This window comes from Papaver somniferum, chromosome 1 (genome assembly GCF_003573695.1).
Source record: "Papaver somniferum cultivar HN1 chromosome 1, ASM357369v1, whole genome shotgun sequence".
NCBI classification, from domain to species: domain Eukaryota; kingdom Viridiplantae; phylum Streptophyta; class Magnoliopsida; order Ranunculales; family Papaveraceae; genus Papaver; species Papaver somniferum.
Genome location: NC_039358.1, coordinates 243,283,831 through 243,307,496, shown reverse-complemented (window position 1 = coordinate 243,307,496; position 23,666 = coordinate 243,283,831). Strand labels below are relative to the sequence as shown.

General features: G+C 36.5%; 4 protein-coding genes across 6 annotated transcripts; all 4 read left to right on the top strand.

Annotated features, from left to right (window-relative positions):
* The first annotated feature begins 1,710 nt into the window (after nt 1-1,710).
* LOC113322380 (tankyrase-2-like) lies at nt 1,711-6,756 on the top strand. Its single transcript, XM_026570457.1, has 3 exons — nt 1,711-1,915; nt 3,867-5,507; nt 5,598-6,756. Exons 1-2 carry the CDS (start codon nt 1,734-1,736, stop codon nt 4,555-4,557), a joined length of 873 nt encoding a protein of 290 aa, XP_026426242.1. The 5' UTR covers nt 1,711-1,733; the 3' UTR covers nt 4,558-5,507; nt 5,598-6,756.
* Nucleotides 6,757-7,831: 1,075 nt separating this feature from the next.
* LOC113322369 (ankyrin repeat-containing protein BDA1-like) lies at nt 7,832-9,746 on the top strand. Of its 2 annotated transcripts, XM_026570445.1 has the most exons (3): nt 7,832-8,444; nt 8,550-9,105; nt 9,352-9,746. In XM_026570445.1, exons 1-3 carry the CDS (start codon nt 7,857-7,859, stop codon nt 9,657-9,659), a joined length of 1,452 nt encoding a protein of 483 aa, XP_026426230.1. In that variant the 5' UTR covers nt 7,832-7,856; the 3' UTR covers nt 9,660-9,746. The 2 variants fall into 2 exon arrangements, with proteins under 2 accessions (XP_026426230.1, XP_026426227.1); XM_026570442.1 differs by having other exon boundaries at nt 8,550-9,746.
* Nucleotides 9,747-10,950: 1,204 nt separating this feature from the next.
* Nucleotides 10,951-12,770, top strand: LOC113322390 (ankyrin repeat-containing protein BDA1-like). Of its 2 annotated transcripts, none has more exons than XM_026570477.1 (2): nt 10,951-12,063; nt 12,160-12,770. In XM_026570477.1, exons 1-2 carry the CDS (start codon nt 11,479-11,481, stop codon nt 12,340-12,342), a joined length of 768 nt encoding a protein of 255 aa, XP_026426262.1. In that variant the 5' UTR covers nt 10,951-11,478; the 3' UTR covers nt 12,343-12,770. The 2 variants fall into 2 exon arrangements, with proteins under 2 accessions (XP_026426262.1, XP_026426253.1); XM_026570468.1 differs by having other exon boundaries at nt 12,139-12,770.
* A 7,616-nt stretch (nt 12,771-20,386) lies between these two features.
* Nucleotides 20,387-22,861, top strand: LOC113275130. Its single transcript, XM_026524575.1, has 3 exons — nt 20,387-20,965; nt 21,075-21,193; nt 22,072-22,861. Exons 1-3 carry the CDS (start codon nt 20,387-20,389, stop codon nt 22,859-22,861), a joined length of 1,488 nt encoding a protein of 495 aa, XP_026380360.1.
* Nucleotides 22,862-23,666: the final 805 nt, after the last annotated feature.

The following is a 23,666-nucleotide window of genomic DNA, read 5'->3' as shown; positions in this document are numbered from 1 at the left end:
TTTAATGTAGAGCAATAATTCAGTGATCAAGCTGTACCTGATTACAACTGATAATAACTCAGGATTTAATTTTTATGCATTGTTGAAATACCAGAAGAGACCCTACCTCTTGATTATAAGCCTGGTTTTGGCACGGCATTGTTGACCAAAGACAAATTCAAAGAAGGTGATTCAAAGTGATGTTGTTCGTCTTAAATCTCACACACAATAATATCACATTCACGAAAGTCAAATTCTTAGACGAGGAGGGTTTGGTCCGGTGAATATAGTCCCACATTATTAGCCTATGAATTCCATAGGTAGTATGTTAAGTTTTTGCTGGCGATACTAGAGTGCCGCATCGTTGGCCTTGCCGTACGAGGAGCGGGGAATGATGCGGGCGATAGTCCGTAATCTACGGGGCACTGACCAATCCACTCACTGTAAAGTTTTTAAATTTTTCTCGGATGACTTGTAAAATTTTTAATAGTTACAATAATTATATTCTAGATTTTGAAATTCAAGCATCTCAATCTAAGTGTCTTCAAGGTTAATAGTCTCAGCTCCTACACATAATAATCAATATACAGTGGACTTAAAAGACTTCATTTCTCTACAATTCACTAGACGTTGATTAGCATGCATTAGTCAAGCCCCTTGAAATTGCACTTCTATGTGTTACAGATGAGCAAAAGGAAACAGTTCAATATTTGTACTCTGTAACAAAAGACGAAGAACCAATAAGACCATTCTTAGATCACGACGGTGCTAGATTATTACAAAGGGCATTTTAACGAAATTTCTACAGTGAGTAAGCAAATTAAAATTACTAATTACTTCTTCTTTTTCCATGTCAAGCATATACAGACGTTTGTGGCATCTGGAATTCGTATCAACGTAGCGACCCTTAGGCCATTCTATTAATTATATATAGACGTCTGTGACAGATACAAATGATTGTTTTATCTGGAGGATTGGCATTGTGTCTTATCAAACGTTTTGCAGGATCAGTTATGATGAAATCACAAGAAGATAATTAGCAAAACTAAAACAGTACTGCAGAACTTTTATTTGAAATTCATCGAAATTACCAAAATTCTTTCCCAACATTACCATTGTTTTGCAATCCACTCACATTTCATTTCTTCGGCTAACATAAAATCACCACTGTTTTTACATAATTGATAATTCTTGCCATCTTCAGAATTACTCATTGTAATAGATTCATATCATGGATAGGAAAGAATTTTCGATTACTAGAGATTCAAGATGCAGTTAATGTGATTGAAACTGTAAGTGCTCTTTTTGTTTTAGTGGCCTAGCTTCAATGGTATTTCAACTGCATCTAGGTTATGGTTTTCTTCTTTTGTTTTCACGAAACTAAACTAGGGTTTATTTACTTGCCGCTTTTTCCTAGGAAATGCAGAGAAGAATAAAGTGTTTGATAGGGAGAAAACTTAGTGCACCCGTATTTCACGTTTTAAGTTATATGGGATAGCTTCAATTTTATCTCGCAACCATGCTGAGTCACCAGTTCCCCCGTCGTAATTCGTTTCCCCCCTAAATCACGATTCTTTTGTTCCTAGATTAACGGCTTGTGGTAAGGCCCAAAGGGCCTCAAACCTAATGTTGTCCACAGTCGAAGTACTATATATAGGACAAAAGAAAGGCCCGGCCCGTTCCGGAACGTTATACACACAGCCCTTCCCAATTCTATAACCATTTTTCACAGAAGAGAGAAGTAAAGCAGAGCCATGGGAAACCCTAATACCAACACCAACTACAGGAAGAAGAGAGCACCATCATCTGGCGGCAGCGATGGTGGGGAAGATGATCTCCACGGGGCAGCTAGAAAAGGAGATTCACATGCAGTTCAATCCATTATTGCTTCAAATCCTTTAACTGTTAATTCAAGAGATAAGCACTCTAGAACTCCGTATCCTTTTTCTTCTTCTATCATCATTAACTGAAAATATTGTGTTCGATTGATGCTATATACTTTGGGTAATCGTGGGTTCCTTTTGTTAATTGGAAATTTAGGGTGTAGATTTTGCGTTTAGGGTGTTTGAACAAACGACTGAATGAGACTTTCTTTCTTTGTGTTTGATTGATTTTACGAGCTTTGGGTGATTTTGGGGTTTCTTTTGTTTTGTGAAATTTGAAAAAAAAATCTGGGGTTTTGTGTTTTGGGGGTTGTGAAATTTAGGGATTCTTTTGGGTTTTAAAATTACTGAATTTAGAGATAAATTTGTAGGAAAATTTAGAGTTATGGTGTGGGATTGAGATTTACGCAGTTTGGGTAAATGTGGGTTTGTCTTGTTAATTGGAAATTTGGGGTTTAGAGAACTAGTCGAGACTCCCAGAGGTCTTATTAATAAGTTATCACTGCTTCAGAGAGAGCATCCATAAGAGTTTTGTTAGCCCTTTCATCATAGATATAATGAAGACTGTTTTTTCGATGGTTAGCACTTAGCATTAATGCGAAAGTCTCTGCTTGCTCTTTGTTTCTTGGTTTAAGTTAAGTGTCCTCGAGATGCAGGGAATGTTCCTGCATCATTTCTGATTATTAGGCAATATGCAGCAAGGTATGAATCAGTGTGAACACTATAATTGTTAGCATATGCATATGCATTAGTTTAAGAGTGGAATAAATATTTATAACGAATTGCTGATATTGGGTTTGGGGTTTTGTGATGAAATTATGCATGCACATCTGTCGTCCCTCACCTTCCATATGATCACACTTGCTACTTGGAGGTTGATTTCCTGTTATAGGTTGATGTCATAGTTGTTATTGGCCCAGCTGAATTACCAGTCTTGAAAATACGGTGGATACAAATGTTATGTTATGCAGTTTTAATTATTGTGTTTGGTCTTATGACATTATAGATAAAACATACGAAGAGCTCATTGAGCCTTCGTTCATGGCTAAGATGCTGTCTGTTGAAACTCGCTATTATGTCCCTAATCCATTTGCTCTAAAGGTGATGTCAACTACTATACTTGCTATATTGTGATGTGTTTTTCCATGAAGTTGCTGCTGCGAGCACTGTTGGCATCGCCTTTAGAGTAAATGGATTGTGGACTTTCAGTTAAATTCATCTTAGCCATGAACGCAGTCTCAATGGCTCTTCGGATGTTGTATTTTTATGGTCTTAAGCCCAAACACCGTAATTAAAAACTGCACGAAATAACATTTGTATCCACCGGATCGAAACCTCAACTTCATCAGTAGCCATATTTTCTCTTTTGTAGAGCTTTGAAGTGAATCTTCGATGCAGGAGGTTAAGTTTCAATTGCTTGTTTGAGTGATTTATAAATTCTGAAACTTGTTGGATTGTGAGAAACATTGTTTTATATTCTGTAAGGAGTGGAACTTGTGTACCAGGAATCTTTTTCCCCCATATACTAATGTTGTGTCTATTACTTACTTTTCATATCATTGTTTCACAGTTTTGGGTATTCCTCTCAATATCTAGCTACCTTCGTTTGTATCAGAGTGCTTAAATGAGACCAGAGTTCATGTTTATTTATAATCAACTGACATGTGACTTTAGTGAGTCCTAGTCCACCAGTAAACCCTTGAAGCCAGTCCCTCATGTCTCTGTTACATTACTGGAATTAGGATGAAGGCCTTTACGAGTCCTAATTGGAGATATAATTTTGGTACTCTAGTAAAAACCAGATTGTATTTATATTGTATTTGCAGTTTGCTAAATGTATAATAAATGTAAGATATATAACTGACCGTAGTTTTCAAGATCAACTGGTTCCCGAGTCCATATTTTTATGGGTGCTTATCGGAGAAATAGTATTGGTACTCTTGTTAGATGTAATTAACGGGTCAAATGTTTTTCGTTTCCTTGACACAACTACTCTGATTTGAGTTTGCATCTAGCTGCATGGTCTGGGCACAATGAGGTGGTGAGTTATCTCTGTAAGAACAAGGCTGATGTTCGTGCTGCTGCCATGGACGACATGGGAGCAATTCACTTTGCTGCTCAAAAGGGTCATCTAGAAGTTGTTCGGACCCTCCTCTCATCGGGTGCTTCCGTAAAATCTTGTAACCGAAAGGGTTTGACACCCCTGCATTATGCTGTTCAAGGCTCTCATATTGAACTTGCCAAGTATTTAGTTAGAAAACGTTCGAGTTTGTCAACTAAGACTAAAGCAGGGAAGACTCCTCTTGATCTGACAAACGACGAAGAGATACGCTCATGCCTTGTAGAGTTGGAGAAATGCACGAAGGAAGATAAGAAAGAAGAAACAGATTCAAAGCCGTCAACTGAAGAAAACCCACTAGGTTCGCCGGGGAACAATCAAAATGTCAAAGAGGAGAACGACGAGAAAGATCCAAAGCCATCAACTGAAGAAAATTCTCTGCAAACACCTAGTCCTGTTGTTGAAGATGTAATTATGCAGGATCAAAGACAAGATAATGAGACTGGTAATGTAAAGAGAAAGGGTGATGTAGTTGAGATGACGGGAGAAGTATCAGGACCGAAGAAGGCAAAAATTGCACTGAATCATCTTCTAGGTGCTGATGATGACTCACAAGAAGAAGAAGAGAAATATTGAGTAGTCCTCAGAGGTTTGAAAAGCAGTTTTCTGATTTATCATCCTTACTAATGGCAGAGAATTGGTTGCATGCTGAAATGTTATGATTTGCTAGGAAATGTTACTTGTATACTTGACATCACTTCCGAAATGTGAGAACTCTGCAACTTTGATTTACTGTCATTGTGCATTCAGAGAAAATTTACCATGTATTTTCTATCGTAATAGTTATAACAGGTTTTAAGTAGATGATCAATTGAAGATAGAATTATTTTGTGGACTATATTTAGTCTTTATCGACCCTAGCTAGACTCAGCAAAAAACCAGTGGATGGAAAAGCTCCTGTTACCTTGAAGATAATGCTGAGATTTCTCCCATATTAGCTTTACCAGGAGAAAAAAGTGACAGGCTATAAGAAATTCCATTTTTGTTTGCGGTGAGATGTTTAAAGACCCGCGTCTTGATGAGTTATCAACTGGTTTCCGTAGAACTCCCTTGCACATAGCAGTTATCTCTGGTGACAAAAGATTAGCCAAAGACATTCCATCTTTGAGACCTGATCTTGCATTGGAAAAAGATAGAAGAGGATGGACTCCACTTCACCTTGCTTCAGCAAGAGCAAGTCTTAAGATGGTGAAACTGTTGCTAAAGGCCGAGCCTAATGCTTGTATGGTTAAAGATAAAGATGAAAGAACACCTCTACATCTAGCAGCAATGAACAATAGAGTTAATATCATGGAAGTACTAATGGCGGCGCAGCTCTACCCGAAGCAATTTGCCTAAAGAATAATCAAAATGGTGAGAGCATACTACACTTCTCTGTTAAAAGTAAAAGTTGTATTGAGGCTTTCGAGCTATTGGTAGACAAATTGGCGCTTGCACGGATTTCAGACCCAGATATTATTATCAACTCCAAGGACTATAATGGCAAAACAGTCTTGCAACTTGCTGCAGAAACGGGAAATACCGAGGTACATATAAAAATTTGTCTATTGATTCTGTAAAAATTGTGTAATTAGTGTATGAATCTCAATATCGAATAAACTTAATTGTGTTTGCAGATGGTGCAGTACTTATTAGAGAGTACTAATTTGAAACTTGAAATAACTGATGCCTGACTTTGATAGAGCCTTGGATGCTTCAACACCAGAAAATAAAATTGATCTAGAAACCAGGTTTCTTAAGTATACTGGACACGACAACAAGAAGCATAAGAGTAATACTTTGTCCAACAATGCTGACAAACATAAAGGGATGAAGGAGAGCCTGGAGAGGGTCAATGCATTAATGGTAGTGGCAACATAAATAGCTGGAATCGCCTTTCAAGCAGCAATGAACCCACCCGGGGGTGGGGTGGTGGTGGGGGTTTGGCAAGACGATTCTAAAATTGGCTCTGGTATTGACCCTGTAACTTTTGCTTATTATCTAGATCATATGTTTGACTCTGTAACTGCCGATTTGGATAGTTATATAGAAGACAACTTGCAATATTCTAAAGGGGGAAATTATTCTAACATTAGAAATTTAGTTGATTCTCTTATGAGTATTATTAGTTTTGAAAATAGTACATATTCCGTTATGGCATATATATAATGGCTTTATTCTGGAGGATTTCTCGTTTACTGATGCTGTTTCGAACTACAACAACAGTTTGAATAGCAGCGTAGGTGGTTCTTTCCCATATTTAATACGCTATGCTGGATATCCTATATTGGCTTATACATACCCAGCCAACTATGTGGTTTACATGGTTACAAATGGAGTTGCACTTTTTGTGTCTCTAACTATAATCTTTCTGGTGGTATGTGGGTTTATGATCGAAACAACTGTCCACCAAGTTAGATTTCTTGTTTTGTTGATGTGCATTTCAATCGGATGTATTGCATTCGGTTACATGTCAATATTACAATCTATGCTGCCAGATTTTTATATTGAAGCAGATAGTACTTTTATAATACTCCAAGTTATCTTCGGAGTTGGCTGCATTTTGGGAGTTGGGCTCGTCATTTCAACTTTGGTGCGGAAGATAGTTAAGCTACGAAAGAGGAAAAAAACACCAGCGTATTGGAGTTACTGATTATCTTGAAGCGCTCTTCTTCAGTATGGACGCTAAGGCTGCAGGAAAACTGATTTTATTTATACTTAGTTACTTTGCTTTCCGCATTAATGGATATATGTATTATGATGTTTGGTCCCATTTTAACCCGTTCTTGTTTTAAACCAGACTCCTGTTTTGGTTAAAACCATGTGTGTTTGCCACGGAAAATGGCCAATTTATCAGGGAATGATCAAAATGTTTTGTCACAAATTCAAACACAGTTTGCTGAGTTCTCATCATTTACCAGTCACCAACAACAATAAGATTACTAATGGCGAAGAATTGGTTCCTGAAATGTTATTATTTTCTTGCAGAACGTCACTTGTGTCCCTAATGTCATATCACTATCAGTCGTAGAAGATCAATGCAAAATTCTCTCTTCATCAATTTGAAAATCTTGGTTTTCGCAAGGAAAGTTCTATGGAAGTGATGTCTGTCCACGACCCAGGCAGGGAACGGAATTAGGGGCCGATCCAACTCCCACTAGTTTACTATTACATCACATTGGTAACCCTCTATTACATCCAGTAGGTCGACCTTCCATTATTTTCTTACTTTTGGAGGTTCGTCGTTGCAGCTGATGAACCGGGCATGTGACAGATAGACATTATTTTCTTAGTTTCGGGGTTGGTTCATCATCTAGCTAGAACACGTGAAAATGCATACATTAATTTAAAGTTGTCTCACTACCAACCAGCAGTGACAGATAGACATGAAAATTAGACACTGCTTTAGCTCGTTTTCTCAGTGCAAGGACTCGAGGAATCTAAGCAGCAAGTATACTTCACTGCAATACAATCCAAAGACAACAAATTTGGAATCACAATTCCAAGTAAATCAAACAACGTACGGTACTACTCCTTAATGAATATGTTTGAGAAAACAGCTTATTCTGTGACGAATTATCATTACACTTTTTGCAAATATTCTCTCTGCACTACAGTAGTAAGCACGTTCAACATATTCTCTGATGTTTCAAAATATAAACCATTAATGAAAATATAAACAGATTTTTCCGAAAAAAATGAAGGGGCTATTTTATACTTTTTTTAAAAATAAATAATTCTCTAAGATTTTGTTCACATGACAAAATTAGAAGACTTGATTAAGATTAGTGCAATTCTGGACTATATATACAGCCACATAATTCTAGTATCTAGGTCTTCTACTCAAGTCTATCATTACACATTTAAATCTTGCAAGTTCATTAGAGAGAATCAGAATGAAAAATAGGCTATTAGGAATGCCAAAGAGAGTTCTTGTTTACTTCCTAAAGAAATTAGATTCACGTCTTGATAATCTTGATGAGGAATTTACTTTTTTCAGGAGAACTCAATTACACATTGCAGTTTTGTCTAATGACATAAATTTTGCAAGAAAAATTCTATATTTGGAACCTGATCTTGCATCAAAAAAAGACAACAGAGGATGGACTCCCCTTCACCTTGCTTCAGCAAGAGCAAGTCTTGAGATGGTGGAATTATTGCTGATGGCCAGACGTGATGTTTGTACAGTTCAAGATAACGATCAAAGGACACCTCTACATCTAGCAGTAATGAACAATCGAGTGGAGATCATGGAAGTACTAACAGAAGAGGATTTGCCCAAAGTAATTAACCTAAACAATGATCAAAATGGTGAGACAATACTACATTTCTGTGTTAAAAGTAACAGTAGTATTGAGACCCTCGAGCTATTGGCAGACAAGTTGGATCTTGCAAGGGCTTCAGATCCAGATATTCTTATCAACTCCAAGGACAATGATGGCAAAACAGTCTTACAACTTGCTGCGGAAACTGGAAATATTGAGGTACGTTTAAAATTTGTTAATTTATATATGCTTTAATATATGCTTTCGAGATAATATGTATCTTAAAACAATTAATTAATAATTAAGTTAATATTGCGTTTGCAGATGGTGCAATACTTACTGGAAAGTAGTAATTTAAAACTTGAAATAACTGAGGCCGACTTTGATGAAGCCATGAATGCTTTAACACCAAAAAATACGATTGATCTACAATTCAAGTTTCTCAAGTACGCTGGATGTACACAGAGTAAGAAGCATAATAGTAACACTCTTTCTAGATGTGGTGATAAGATTGAAAGGAGGAAAGAGAGGGTTAACGCATTATTGGTGGTGGCAACATTGATAGCAGGAATTGCCTTTCAAGCTGCAATGAACCCACCTGGAGGAGTTTGGCAAGATGATTCCATAGTTAACTCTAATACTAAGCCCGTTATATTTGGTTATTATCTTAATCAAATGTTTAGCTCCACTATGTCTGGCGGGTTGAGAGAGTACCTAATCCGACATTCTGAAGGGAAACAATATTCTAACATTCAAAACTTCGTGGATGCTCTTATGTTGAATTATGGCAGTATATTGTCTACGCAATATAAAGGGTTAGTTTTGGAAGATTCTGGGTTTACTGATGTTGTTTCAAACTACAACAACAGTGATGGCAAAGGTGGTAATTCGTTCCCCTATCTAATACGTTATGCTGGATACCCTATATTAGGTTATACATACCCAGACATCTACATGAATTACATGGTTACTAATGGGATTGCTCTTTTTATGTCCCTAACGATAATATTTTTAGTCATATGTGGGTTTATGATCAAAATACCGGTCGCCCAAGCTCGAGTTCTTGTTTTCTTAATGTGCATTTCAATCGGATGTATTGCCTTTGCTTATTTGTCGGTATTAGCAGCTATGATGCCAGGTTTTTATACGGAAGCAGAACACACCTTTATAAAAGTTCAAGTATTCTTGGGAGTTTGCTGCATTCTGGGAGTTGGGTCCTTCATTTGGACTTTGGTATTGAAGATAGTTAAGCTACGAAAGAGAAAGAGGCACCCGCACATTGGACTTATGAATTACCTCAAACAAATCTTCTACAGTATGGACGCAAAGGATGCAGGAAAACTGATTTTATTTGTTGTTAGTTACTTTGGTTTTCGTTTTCATGGATATGTTTGTTATGGTGTTTGGTCCTATATCAACCACTTCTGGTATTAAACCAAATTCCCGTTTTAGTTTAAAACTATGTGTGTGCGCCCAACACCATGACTGAATTTGGTGGATTCCGTCTATTGAAAATTATTAGTTGTACTACGTACTGTACTGTTTAATACCATGTTTGGTAGTTCTCTAATAAGTTTGAGTACAAATAGTTGTTTTATTTATTTATGTTCTACTCCCTCGAATCAATTAATGATCAGGTCAGATAGCTAGTAAAACAAAATGATGGATATCTTTGTGGTTTATAGCCCATCCCCTGGTTTAGCGGTTCATGTCAGAAAGTGAAGAGCTAGACAAAAATTCATCTCAATTACTTGTCGGACAGGTTTGTGGATTACCTAGATCGGATAAACCCTCTACTGCTAGATTCATTTCCTCTTTACAGAAAACCTGACTTTTAACCTTGACATATGACCAGCCATGCCGGGCCAAAACTAGGCTTATACTAATGCAGTTCGTATTTCACCTGATGAACGGTCCCTGTACTCAGACCGGGAAAGAACAATAACATTCGAATACAGCACACAGAGGGTACATCTGACTTATGAATCAGACGAGTCAGATCAGCGCATTATTGCTTTGCATTCAAAGCATATGGTTGAACCCTGACTTATGGCTGAAATTTATCAGGAAAAAATGTTTGAACTATAGCCATACAATTTCATTAATTGTGTCTTCTAGTCAGTCTTTCGGTAGATAGTCAAATCTTTTTTATATCCCTCATCTATCTATAAAATTCTTCGTTCCATTGATCCAAAAAAAAAAATCACATCTCGCAATTCATTAGAGAGAAACAGAAGCTGAAAAATGGAGAGGCTATTAGGGATGTCAAAGAAACTTCTTGTTTACTGCCAAAAGGTATTCTCTTCTTGTTTCTAAGCATCTAAGTATCTAACTATAAAAATTCTCAAAGGAAGCCATGCATCTAACTATATACTCGTATATATTTTTAAAGCCGTTGTCCTAGAATTTAAAGCCGCTGTCCTATGTGGAATTCAATATTCCTTCCTAGCACTGTCCACTATGATTAAGAGAACAGATAAATTATGAAGTTGCTGTAATTGAATATAATGATTCTTTACATTGGAAAAAAGATTTGTTGTTTTTTATTAAAGAAAAATCAATTTTTAATATAATAAAATAAAATAACAGAATTTCTAATGAAATAAAATACTCCCTCTGTCCTAAAATTTCTGTCCTCTATTCTATTTTCGTCTGTCCTAAAATACTGTCCAGCTTCTGTTTATAGTCATATTTTTTAGTAAAACTCTCAAATATATCCTTCAAACTTTTAAAATTATAAAATTATTTTAAATATCACCGATCTAAATATTAAATGATATCTTTCTCAATAGGGAAACAAATCTAATAAATCAATCCATAAAGATTTTTATTTTTATCTTCTATTTAAATATTTCTATATATATTATAATTACCAATGTATTTTTCTTACATACTCTATATACTCCTTTTTAATTTTAGTAAAAATGTACCATATAATAGGGGTAGTTTTGTACACTCCTACGGCCTCCTTAATATCTTGACTTATTCAAAGCGGACTAATAATTTAGGACGGAGGGAGTAACTATTTATTAAACCTTAACATGTATACTACGGTATACAAGTTAACAAAAGCCAATTTTAGCCACTGCTAACCACGCATGGTTCGATAAAATTGCCTGTAAAGTGAATACGAAAAGTGTGAAAGTGCTGCGAGATTAGGTAAACCCTTTTAACTTTAACATTATTAATTAGTACTGAACATACTACATGCTGGTAAAGCATATTGATCAGAGAGAGAGATAGAGGGAGGAAAATGGAGAGTTTATACAAAATATGGAAGCAAGTATTTCAAGTGTTCTCCAATGAAGAAGACTCGCGTCTTAATAATCTAGATCAAGTATTTACTAGTTTTTGTAGAAGTCCTTTACACATAGCAGTTATGTGTGGTGACATTGATTTTTCGAAAAGGATTCTTTCAAAGAGACCTGACCTTGCATTGAAAGAAGACAGACAAGGATTTACCCCACTTCACCTTGCTTTAGCGAGAACAAATCTTCAAATGGTGAAATTGTTGCTGAAGGCCAAACCCGATGCTTGTATGGTTCAAGAGAAAGATGGAAAAACACCTCTCCATCTAGCAGCAATGAAAGATCGAGCCGAGATCATGAAACTACTGATGGAAGAAAGACCAGAAGCTATTCACTTAAAGAACAATCAAAATAGTGAGACCATACTACACTTTTGTGTTAAAAGTAACACTAATTTGACGACTCTTAAGCTATTGGTAGACAGGTTGGTGCTTGCAGGGACTTCAACCCCAAATCCTATCTTTATCGACTCCAAGGACAATGATGGCAACACAGTTTTGCACCTACTTGCAGAAATGGGAAAAATTAAGGTATCTTTAAATTTCCTATTACCTGATTTGGTGAAACATATTTTGTAATTGATTGAGTTAATTAATTGTTTGTAGATTGTAAACTATTTACTGCAGAGTAATAATATAAGAATCGATATAGATGCCTTAAACAACAAGGGCCTGAAAGCCTTAAATCTGTTATCTCAAGTTGAGAGGAATGATCTAGAAATTGGGTATTATAATTACTTTGAACAGACCAAAGAGCTCACGGATGGAACTATTACGAGATATATCCAGATATATTATGCAGATGCATAATCTGTTATGCAGATGTACCATATTTATTATTCTAGCATATTTGTTATATCTGTACATTACTTGGCTTGTACACCAAGTTATTTCCTTCCTGTTTTATCTCTGGTTCTTGTATATAAGACCAGGCACATGTATATTCGTTTTGTACCTTTTACCTTAATCCAATATACCATGACAAGTTCTGGCAGGAACGTTATCTGAAATGAAGGACAGTAAACAGGTGAACAGAAAATCGCCTAAAAAGGGTAATCATAAAGAGAGGGTGGACGCGTTATTGGTGGTAGCTACGTAGCCTACGTTGATTGCCGGAATCGCCTTCCAAGCTATGTTAAACCCACCAGGTGGGCTTTGGCAAGATGATTCTGAAGTTGATTCTGGTATCAACCCTGTGAAATTTTCTTATTATCTTCATAGTATGTTTGGCTCCTCCGTATCCGATAATTTTCTTACAAATTCTTCTGAAAGAGGAGTTTGGGAAGTTTATTATCGAACCCGAGAAAATGTTATTCATTTTATCAACAATCTAGTATCCAGTACTACACCGTATTCTTCTACAACGAAAGGTTTAATTGTAGAAGATTATACTGGTGATATTGTTTCAGGTTATAATAGTAGTGATGGTGGTGGTAATTTTTTCCCTTATCTAATCCGATACGCTGGATTCCCTATAATGGCTTATAAGCACCCTAAGCACTACGTGACTTACATGCTTACAAACACAATGGCGTTTTCTTTGTCTCTAACGATAGTTTTTGCTGTCATATGCGGGTTTGTGCATGCAAAATCTGTTGCTCAAAACCGAATTCTTGTTATGCTGATGTGCATTTCAGTCGGATGTATTTCCTACAGTTATTTCTCTATATTATTATCATTGATCCCAGATTTCCTTATTACGGATCAAGCAAATTTATCAATCTTGCAATACTTTGCAATCTGCGACATCTGTGGAATTGGGCTTTTACTCTGGAATGTGATATCAACGATGGTGAAGCTATGGATGCAAGTGCTGCAGGAAAACTGGTTGTTTTAATAATTTGTATATTTTTTCTTTATAATTACTTGGTCTTCGGTATATATGTTTAGAAAACTGCAGTCAAGTTGAGGTGGACCGGAATGAAGATTCTTATAAGCTGGAAGGTACTAGATTTCGAACATTTATTTTCAAGTTGTAAGCTTATCTTCTCTTTTTCCATATTATCTTATATCAGGTGTGTCTACTTTCATATCTTGACTTGTTTGGTCAGCCATGTGTGCCAATTAAAACTAGGCCTATATAATCAGGTAGTGCCTCCTTTTTACTGCTTTTACTGATGCGAGTCGTGCCAAAACTAGCTAGGCACAAAAATAGTAATTCTGAATTATTTGGCAAAAACATTTTGCTGCTAGATTAATTTTGGCATTACAAGACAACTGAAATTGGATCGCATAGTATTTTTAAGTAAACCAATGTCGTGTAACAACAGTCGACAAAACGTAGAAAACATGAAACCAAAAATGATGGAAGTTAAAACAAACAAGGTTATTTAGTTTTTGGTACCTATGTTAGTGTTTGGTCTAATATTTGTCTAATTTAGGGGTTGGTATCTTGAATTCACGTGACCCGCGTTGACTCGGTTAATTTAAATATTCAGTTAATTAGATATATGTAAATACAAAAATACAAAAATATCTTGTACTTTAGTAATAATGACTACCCAAGTCCTTAACCAATTATACCGAGTCACCCCATCCAAACCGGGTTGCACCGGTTCAAACTAACTAGTTTATAATATTGTGTTTCATGTGCTCCTCAATTCCCTCTATACTCTCTTTCTTCTCCACTTAATTTTTTTTTTCCTTTTAGGAGATAGAACAAGGTATTTGGTGAATATCTTCCACAATTGTGGTGTGGAGATTTGAGAGATATTTATATTGAAAGATACTGCAATGCAGTTACAATTATTGTTACAGACTCTGTCAATATCAAGGACTTTAACAAATTCAAAACTACAATTCAACTGAACGTAAACTTAGCCTTATATATCTTCCTTGTTACTCGGTCTTCTGACTCTTTCTTTGAGATCAGTTGCAGAGTCAATTCTGGTATGGTTAACATCCCCCCTCAAGCTGTACCGTAGCTGGCGAATGTGCAACTTGGAGCGTTTATTTGAAACCTTGGTGAAGAGAGACCCTTTGTAAAAATATAAGCCAATTGATCCCGTGAACTGATGAACCTGACACTGAGCATCTTGTTAGCAACCCCTTCTCGCATAAAGTGATAGTCTATCTCGATATGTTTCGTTCTTGCGTGAAACACCGGATTTGCAGTCAAATATATAGCCCCCAAATTATCACACCATAGAATTGGAGTGGTTGATAGTACACCCAACTCCTTCAGTAAGGACTGTATCCAGATAATCTCTGATGTGGCAATAGCTACTCCTCTATATTCTGCTTCCGTACTTGATTCAGATACAGTCTTCTGCTTGCGTGCACTCCAAGAGATTAAGTTTCCACCGAAATAAATACAATAACCACTTGTGGAGCATCTATCATCCAATCTGCCAGCCCAATCAACATCTGAGTATGCATGAAGAGGGAAATCCTTACTTGCAGTAAGATGGAGACCGTAATCCACAGTACTCTTAAGATAACGGAGTATTCTTTTCACAAGTTCCCAATACTCAATGAAGGGATCATGCATATACTGGCACACCTTATTTACTGCCACAGAGATGTCAGGCCTAGTTATATGCAAATACTGTAATGCACCTACCACACTACGGTATAAAGTTGCATCATGAAATCTTTCACTGCCTCCTCTCTGAATCTTCACATTTGAAGCCAATGGTGTACAGACTGGCTTTACACCATCCATTTTTGTGCGTTTAAGTAGATCTGAGACCTACTTTCTTTGAGTGAGAACTAAATCATGACCTTGGCGCAGAACTTCTACTCCTAAGAAGAAAGACAAATTTCCCATGTCGTTAATTGCAAATTCTGTCGCGAGTGTTGAAATTAGTTGCTGTACTTTTGCTGAATTAGACCCAATGACAATAATGTCATCCACGTATACAGGAACATACGTGATTGAATCCGCATTTTGAAGTACAAACAATGAGTTGTCACCAAAAGAAGCCTTGAAACCAATTTTTATCAGAAAAGTGCTTAGTCTGGAAAACCATGCACGAGGTGCCTGCTTCAGACCATATAGCGACTTATGTAGATTGCATACATGTTTGGGTAATTGGGATCAACATACCCTTCCAGCTGCTTCATGTACACATCTTCTTCTAGTTGTCCATGCAAGAATACATTTTCTACGTCCAATTGCTTTATCTCCCAGTGATTCATAACTGCTATCGATAACACTAAACGAATTTGTGCATGGCTTGATCACATGACTGAATGTCTCGCCATAATCAATACCTTCCTGCTGGTTGAAGCCGATTGCAACTAATCTCGCTTTATGACGCTCAATGGTACCATCTGGATTCTGTTTAACTCTAAACAACCATTTTGAACCAACAATATTCATTCCATTTTCATATAATGTGCCATTAAGGATTAAAGCATTAATCTGAACATCCATTGATGTTCACCATTTTGGATTCTTACATGCTTCTGAGTAGCATGTAGGCTTCATGAAATCTGACTCAGGTAGAGGGTGTTTTGAATCTATTAAACACAACTTCTGAATAGGTTTGCTGATACCTGATTTTTCCCTTGTCGTCATAGGATAAGTAATAAGCTCACTTTGAGAGGACTGCACTTCTGTTTGAGATTGTGTTGCAGCATCTGACGTAGCTGATGTAGCAGAATCTTCATTTGATAAAGATTGTGATGGAGAAGATTGATCTGAAGATGCTTCAGCAAGATTAGGAGATTCCATTGCAGTAGGTGGACCATCTGATGTTGATTGTGCTGGAGATTCAGTAACAACATTGTGTTGGGTGCACTGATTGTCTATAGTCTTAAAAGGAGGTGTTAAAAATATACTAATATCAGATGGTACACTACCTGAAGATGGCACTGGTACTTGTTGCTGCCTTGGCTTGAAAGGGAATGATTGTTCTTCAAATCTCACATGTCGTCAAACATAAATTCTACCAGTTTTTCTATGCAGACACAAATACCCTTTTTTTGAATTACTGTATCCTATAAACACACAAACCAAGGACCGTTTCTCAAGCTTGTCGGAATTGTAAGGTCTTAGGCAAGGATACGCTAGACACCCAAAAATTTTCAGGAATGAATAATCTGGATTTTTGTTGAAAAGTAATTTAAGTGGAGTTTTAGGATCTTTGGATGATTTGGGGAGCCTATCTATTAAATAGCAAGCTGTAGTAAACGCATCAGCCCCGTATGAGGTAGGCATATGTGCCTGACCCTGATTCTGTGACATGACGTATGCGTCTTTCAGCAATTCCATTCTGGGGAGATGTATGAGGACAAGAGAACCGGTGTTGGATGCCAGTATCATTTAAGTATGCAGTGAATTTCTTGTATTCCAATGCATTATCAGACTGAAAAATTTTAATCCTATGATCTGTGAGATTTTCAACTTGCTTGCAAAATTGGATAAAAGTATTTAGAGCATCAGATCGTTGAACAAGAGGGAAAATCCAAGTGAAATGTGAATAGACATCCATAATCAACATGTAGTATTTAAAACCAGATCTTGATGGTGATACCCAAATATCTGAAACAACTAAACTCAATAGTTTATCATAAATTGTACTGCTAAGAGAGAATGATAGTTTTTTACTTTTGCTGACATGACACGAATTACAAAAATCAACAAGTTTATTTGAAACTGGTAAGGAAAACCTATGACAGATGCTAGAAACAGTACGAATCATCAGATGACCCACACGTTGATGCCAAATTGGGAAGGAAGATGCAACATGAACTTGAGGCTTTATTGGTGTGTCCAATTTATCTATGAATTCAAAAATATACAGTACATTCCTATTCATCCCTCGCAGCAGCATTGCTCCCGTGTGCTTGTCCTTTACAAAGAAATGAGAATTGTGAAACTCAAAGAAGACATCGTTATCTTTGCAAAATTGGGACACAAACAACAAATTTATCTTAATCTCAGGCACATGAAAAATACGATTCAAACTGAACAATCTGGAGTTATGTGTGAAAGTTGCATTACCAACATTAGCAAAAGTAAGAGCATTGCCATTACCAACATGCACTTGCTCGGTGCCGTCATATTCATGAGGAATAGTTAAATTCCGTAAATCAGCAGTGAGATGATGAGTGGCTCAAGTATCAGTCACCCACTGATTGTTGTGTTCACCTCCAAGAAGAGCAATGTAGGCTGCTGGTGGCTTGTGCTGGTTGTTGTTTGGTTTTTCGTACCTAAACCAACACCTATCTGATACCAAGATAGAACAAGGTATTTGGTGAATATCATCCACAATTGGTGTGTGGAGATTTGAGAGATATTTATATTAAAAGATACTACAATGCAGTTACAATTATTATTACAGACTCTGTCAATATCAAGGACTTTAACAAATTCAAAACTACAATTCAACTGAACATAAACTTAGCCTTATATATCTTCCTTGTTACTCGATTTTCTGACTCTCTCTTTGAGACTCAGTTGCAGAGTCAATTCTGGTATGGTTAACATGCTGAAACCCACCCTATAAACGTATCAAACTAGAATCAAATGTAGTTGTATCAAATGATGAAGAACACAACAGATATTTAGAACCTAGGGTCTGATTTTAGAGATCTTGATGAAAGAAGAAGCCAAATAGGGGTTGTGTAATTGTTGTTACATAGATCATTATGATTTGTTTATGGTACAATTTGTGTTCAATAAGGGTTTTGATTCCTCTTTGAGTTTCGATTTGGGTTCAAAATAAGTTTTCAATTACGGGTTTCAGTTGAGATTTTATTAGCGTTTCATTTACCGATTTTGTCGAAAGAAGGATAAATGATTAGTTTTTGCTGAAAATTCACTAATCTAATTTGGGTCTACGAAGGTGCAGTGAATCCGTGTTGTTTTTTATTTAAGTTTCCCCAGGACAGAATGTTTTATTTTTCATGTATTGAATCTTGTTCGTCAACTATTGATGATGATTATTGATATGGGTTCTTCAATTTGCATTGAAATTGAACAGGTGGGTTGGCGTTTCAATTTCGGGAAGAACATTAATTAGGGTTCTTGAAGGTAACAGCCACGTCAACGGTGTTAGCCAAATAGAAAATTTTAATTTTTTTAAAATAATTACTAAACAGAAATCAATACTTAACGGGTCAATGAAGATCAACGTCATTTCCAAGTAACAACCCCTAAGTTGGACAAAAGTTAGACGAAACACTAAAACCCGACAAAATGGAAATACCAAAAACCAAACAAATACATGGCATAAACTGCTTTGGACAATTTGACAAAAGCAAAGTAAAGTTCCACATTAAAGAATATTATTCCAATTGCAAGGCTGCTTTACTTTAATTTTCTGACCAACAAAACAAAAGTAATAACCTCCCAAGTTCGGTGGTTAGAGGCAAAAATTCAATAATATTTGATGATTAAACAAAGAAACAAAACTCCAATGGTTGTCTTTTGAAACTACAAGAACAACCCCCTAAGAATTTATTCATGTTAATAGTTTTCCTTTAACATTGGTATATAATTTTGGCGATACCAATTGCATATGCCCCGTGCATTACCAAATGCTAGCTGCTGCTACCTGTATAATTTTTTATTTTATTTTTTCTGTAAAAAATGTTTAACTCATAGATTTGTAATTATGTCATCAAAATAGCTAAGTATAGCATCCCAATTGAACAGGATGCTCGCTAGAAGGACTAACTGAAAGGTGTCTGGATTGGACCACCATAAGACAATGCCATCTTTAATTTCAATTACTACATCCCCACTCGGCATTTCTTTTGTGTCGAAGACTCTAGTATTCCTCTCTTTCCAAATATATATGGCAGAATTCTCCAGATTTGTTTGAGCATCCGTACATCATAAAGGGTTATTCCTCCGATCTTTCAAAGTTTTGTAGCATTGCTTTTTACCTGATAAAACAAAACCAGGCTTCCCTTTTCTAGGGCACAATTGTCTGTCACAGCTACCCTACCTGTATAAGTAAGTATGACAAGAACTGCCAAACAGATAAGGAGATTCAGGACTGTTATGTTAACCAACCAGGCCACAAGTGAAAAATATACACACATTTCAAATAGATCTCTGTACACTCCACAATTCTAGCCAACCTCGACTTAGATGACGATCTCTGTAGCACTCTGAACCAGAATGAGCAACATCAGCCATTTATTCCAGTGAGAAATTGGATTTGTGTACAGTAACACCACTATGTATCAGGCTGCTGTTTCCAGAATAGCATGATGGTAATGGTATGTATCAGTATCACCGATACGATTTCTGTCACAGTGTCACCCCCTAAACCCAATACTGCCGGACACCTACACATTATACTGGTGAATTGCAAACTTGCATATATTAAATTAATGGAACTAAAAGCATACACTTAGTTTATTAAATTTTTGGCACACAAGAAGGCTTGAAAAAGGATATATATACAGTGGATTTCTAGAACTAAAGTTCATGTATTTCTGTGAAAAGCTATTTGGCATAGAAAAACTTGGAAAAGGATGGTGCATGCAATTTTAGAACTAACATTTATATAGTTCTGAGAAAAGAGATTTTACATAATTAAATACTGTATAAATAATTATAGTTTGATTATAAACGTGTTACACGTACTCTTTTGATTTAAGTGGCTTGTGTGTGGTTGCATTGCAAAGGAAAAATATATTTTTTCTTTATTTTATTGAACTGGCATTAAAGAATATTATTCCAAATGTAGAATAAAGATAACTCGTTGGACAGATTCTAAAGCTGCTCTTCTCGACAAAAATAATCATGTTTCTTTAATTCTAAAAGGAATTCAAGATTCCTAATTCCTTAGTAGTAATATTCATTATATATATTTAAGAATAAACCAACAAAATTGCAAAAGCTTATAGAACATACGAAGTATGCTAATTAGAGAGAAATAGAGGGAGGAAAATGTGGAAACAAGTTGAGAAGATGTTCTCTTGCGGGAAAGACCCGCGGCTGAATAATCTAGATGATACATATACTAGTTTCTGTAGAAGTCCATTACACATAGCAGTTATGTCTGGTGACATCAATTTTGCAACAGAAATCTTATCTAACAGACTCGATCTTGCATTAAAACAAGACTCAAATGGATATACGCTACTTCACCTTGCTTCTGTGAGAACAAGTCTAGGGATGGTGAGATTGTTGCTCAAGGCCGAACCTGGTGCTTCTATGGTTCAAGACGAAGATAGAAGAACACCTCTACATCTAGCAGCTATGAAGAATCATGTGGAGATCATCAAAGAACTAATGGACGAAGGATTACCCGAAGCAATTCACCTAAGAAATCATCGAAATGGAGAGACCATATTACACTTTTGTGTAAAAAGTAATACCAATCTAAAGACTCTTAAGCTATTGGTAAACAATATATTACATGCAGCGCCACTTCAAGATCAAAATCCAAATCCTGTATCTATCAACTCCACGGACAACGGCGGCAACACCATCTTGCACCTTGCTGCGAAAATGGGGAACATGAAGGTATGCACTTAAAATGAATCCCTAATAAAATGATTTCCCGTTTCAACATATGTTTATATCATACAACATGTATTGTAATAATGATGATTAACTTCACTATGTTTTGCAGATCACAAACTATATATTGCTGAATAGCAGTGTAAGAATTGATATAAATGTCGTAAACAACAAGCGCCTCAAAGACTTGAATATGTTATCACAAGCTGAAAGGAACGATCTAAAATTTGGGTTTCATAATTACCATGTACGCCACGGCAAGCATAGGAATAAAACTTTTTCTAAAAATGGTGATCATGAAGGGTTGAAAGAGAGGGTTTTTTTTTTTTTTGGAAAAGATAAAATTCATTGAAGAAAGTGCTGAGAAAGCACTAAAAACTTACAACAACAGCATGCTAGAAACTAAAAAGACACATAAAAGTTTTTCCCTATTACAAGATACCATCCATTATCGTTTAAAAGCCCGTCAATCATGGATGAAATCTGCAAACTTGAAATGCTTAAAGGAAATATGAACACTTGCCCAACTGAATAGAGAAGCTTTCACCTGAAGGATAATCCGCTCCACTGATTTTTCTTTGTTACGGAAGATTCTTTCGTTCCTTTCTTTCCAAATTTGTTGCCATAAAGCAAAAGGCAGGCAAAATTTTAGGAATTCAATAGGTTCAATGTTGAGTTTCAACTGCCATGAGATAAGAAGCTCCATACATGAATCCGGCGGTCGCCATCTTGACTCCAATAGGTTTAGGAAATGCTCCCACAATTTCTTTGCAAATACACAATGGATAAATATGTGTGAAATTGTTTCGGGTTCTTGGTGACACAGACAACAATTGATGTTTGTAATTGCCATACCTCTTCGAAGAAGACGATCAACAGTTGGTAAACCATTCATTGCTGCAGCCCAAACTAGGAATGACACTTTTGGTGGGTAAATGCATTAATGGTGGTGGCAACATTGATAGCAGGAATCGCCTTTCAAGCTGCAATGAACCCACCTAGGGAGTTTGACAAGAGGATTCTAAAGTTAAATCTGGTACTGACCCCGTTACCTTTTCTTATTATCTTAATCATATGTTTGGCTCCTCTATATCTGGTGGTTTGGATAGCTACATACGAGACTACTGGTTATATCCTAAAATACTTAATCTTAGCCATAATACTAGCAATGGAGGAGGAAAAGGGGGACAATATGCTAACGTTAAAGATTTTGTGACTGCTTTAAGGGATATAAAGCGTAGTAAAATGGAGTACATTTATGATATGGCAAAAGAAGGTTTAGTTTTGGAAGATTTTCTGCTTAGTGATGTTTCAAACTACAGCAACAGTGGAAATAGTAGCAATGTTGGGTTTTTCCCTTATATAATACTGCATGCTGGATACCCTATATTGGGGTATACGTGGCCAACCAACTACATGTTTTACTTGCTTACTAATGGAGTTGCGTTTTTTGTGTCTCTGACTATAATATATCTAGTCATATGTGGGTTTATGATGGAAACATCTGTTATCCAAGTTCGAATTCTTGTGGTGTTGATGTGCATTTCAATCGGATGCATTGCCTGTGGCTATCTGTCTATATTAGCAGCCATGTTACCGGAGTTCTATTATAATGTACCTAAAGTGTATCTTGCACTCGCAAAAATTTTTGGAGTCTGCTGCTTGTTGGGAGTTGGATACTTCATTTGGAGTTTGACATGGAAGATAGTTAAGCTACGAAAGAGAATGAGGCACCGCCACATTGGGGTTATTAATTACTACCTTAAGGCGTTCTTCCTCGGTATAGAAGCAAAGGCTGCAGGAAAACTGATTTTGTTCATTGCTGGTTACTCTGCTTTTCGTGTTTTTGCATATTTGTATTATGGTGATTGGTCCGATGTTCACCCACTTCTGTTTTAAACCAAAAGGTGGAATTCAATAGTAGATACACGCTTGCAGTTCAAAGCTGGTTTCCGGAAGCCAGTCTGAACTGGCCGACCAGACGAAAGTCTTAACCATTGGCCGTTTAGGAGTTATTGGACTACCTGTTTGTAACGAAGTTTGTGTAGGATTGGTTGTTTTTTTTGTTTTAAATATGTATTTGAATAAAAATATTACTCCGTTTCACTCCCTCGATGATCAAATGAACTAGCAAAATAATCGACATTGTGGTGTTAAGCTACGGGTCTGGGGGCTTATGTCTGGAAGCATGATAACGTTTATGCTTTTATGGAGGCTCTAATGAATACATTTGATAAAGGAAACTCTGCTACATTAAAACGCTTGATCTTTAACAGCAGTGATGGGAGTTTTATAACTTACCTATTATGATATGCTGGATGCCCCGGATTTGTTGACAACCTTCAAATGGTTACCAACGCGGTTGCGCTTGTTCTGTTTCTGATTATAATATTATTGGTCAAATGTGGGTTTATGAAAAATGCATCTCACGTTCAAGTTCGAATTCTAAATCTGCTGGTTTGCATTTCCTACGGATGTCTGGTTTCAGCTGCGTTATGTGCTGGTTTAGTAACTGTAATGACGCCAAATTTTATTCTTGAAGAACCTCTAGTTTTTTCAGTCATTGTGTACGGTGGACTCTTCCTCGTCTGGGCATTAAGCTTCCAACTTGTGCTGCTGACAAGTAGGCTCTCACTCTGGAGTCGGATATATAATAACATTGAGCTACAAGTAAGGAAGTACCTTATCAGAGTTAGTTACGTTA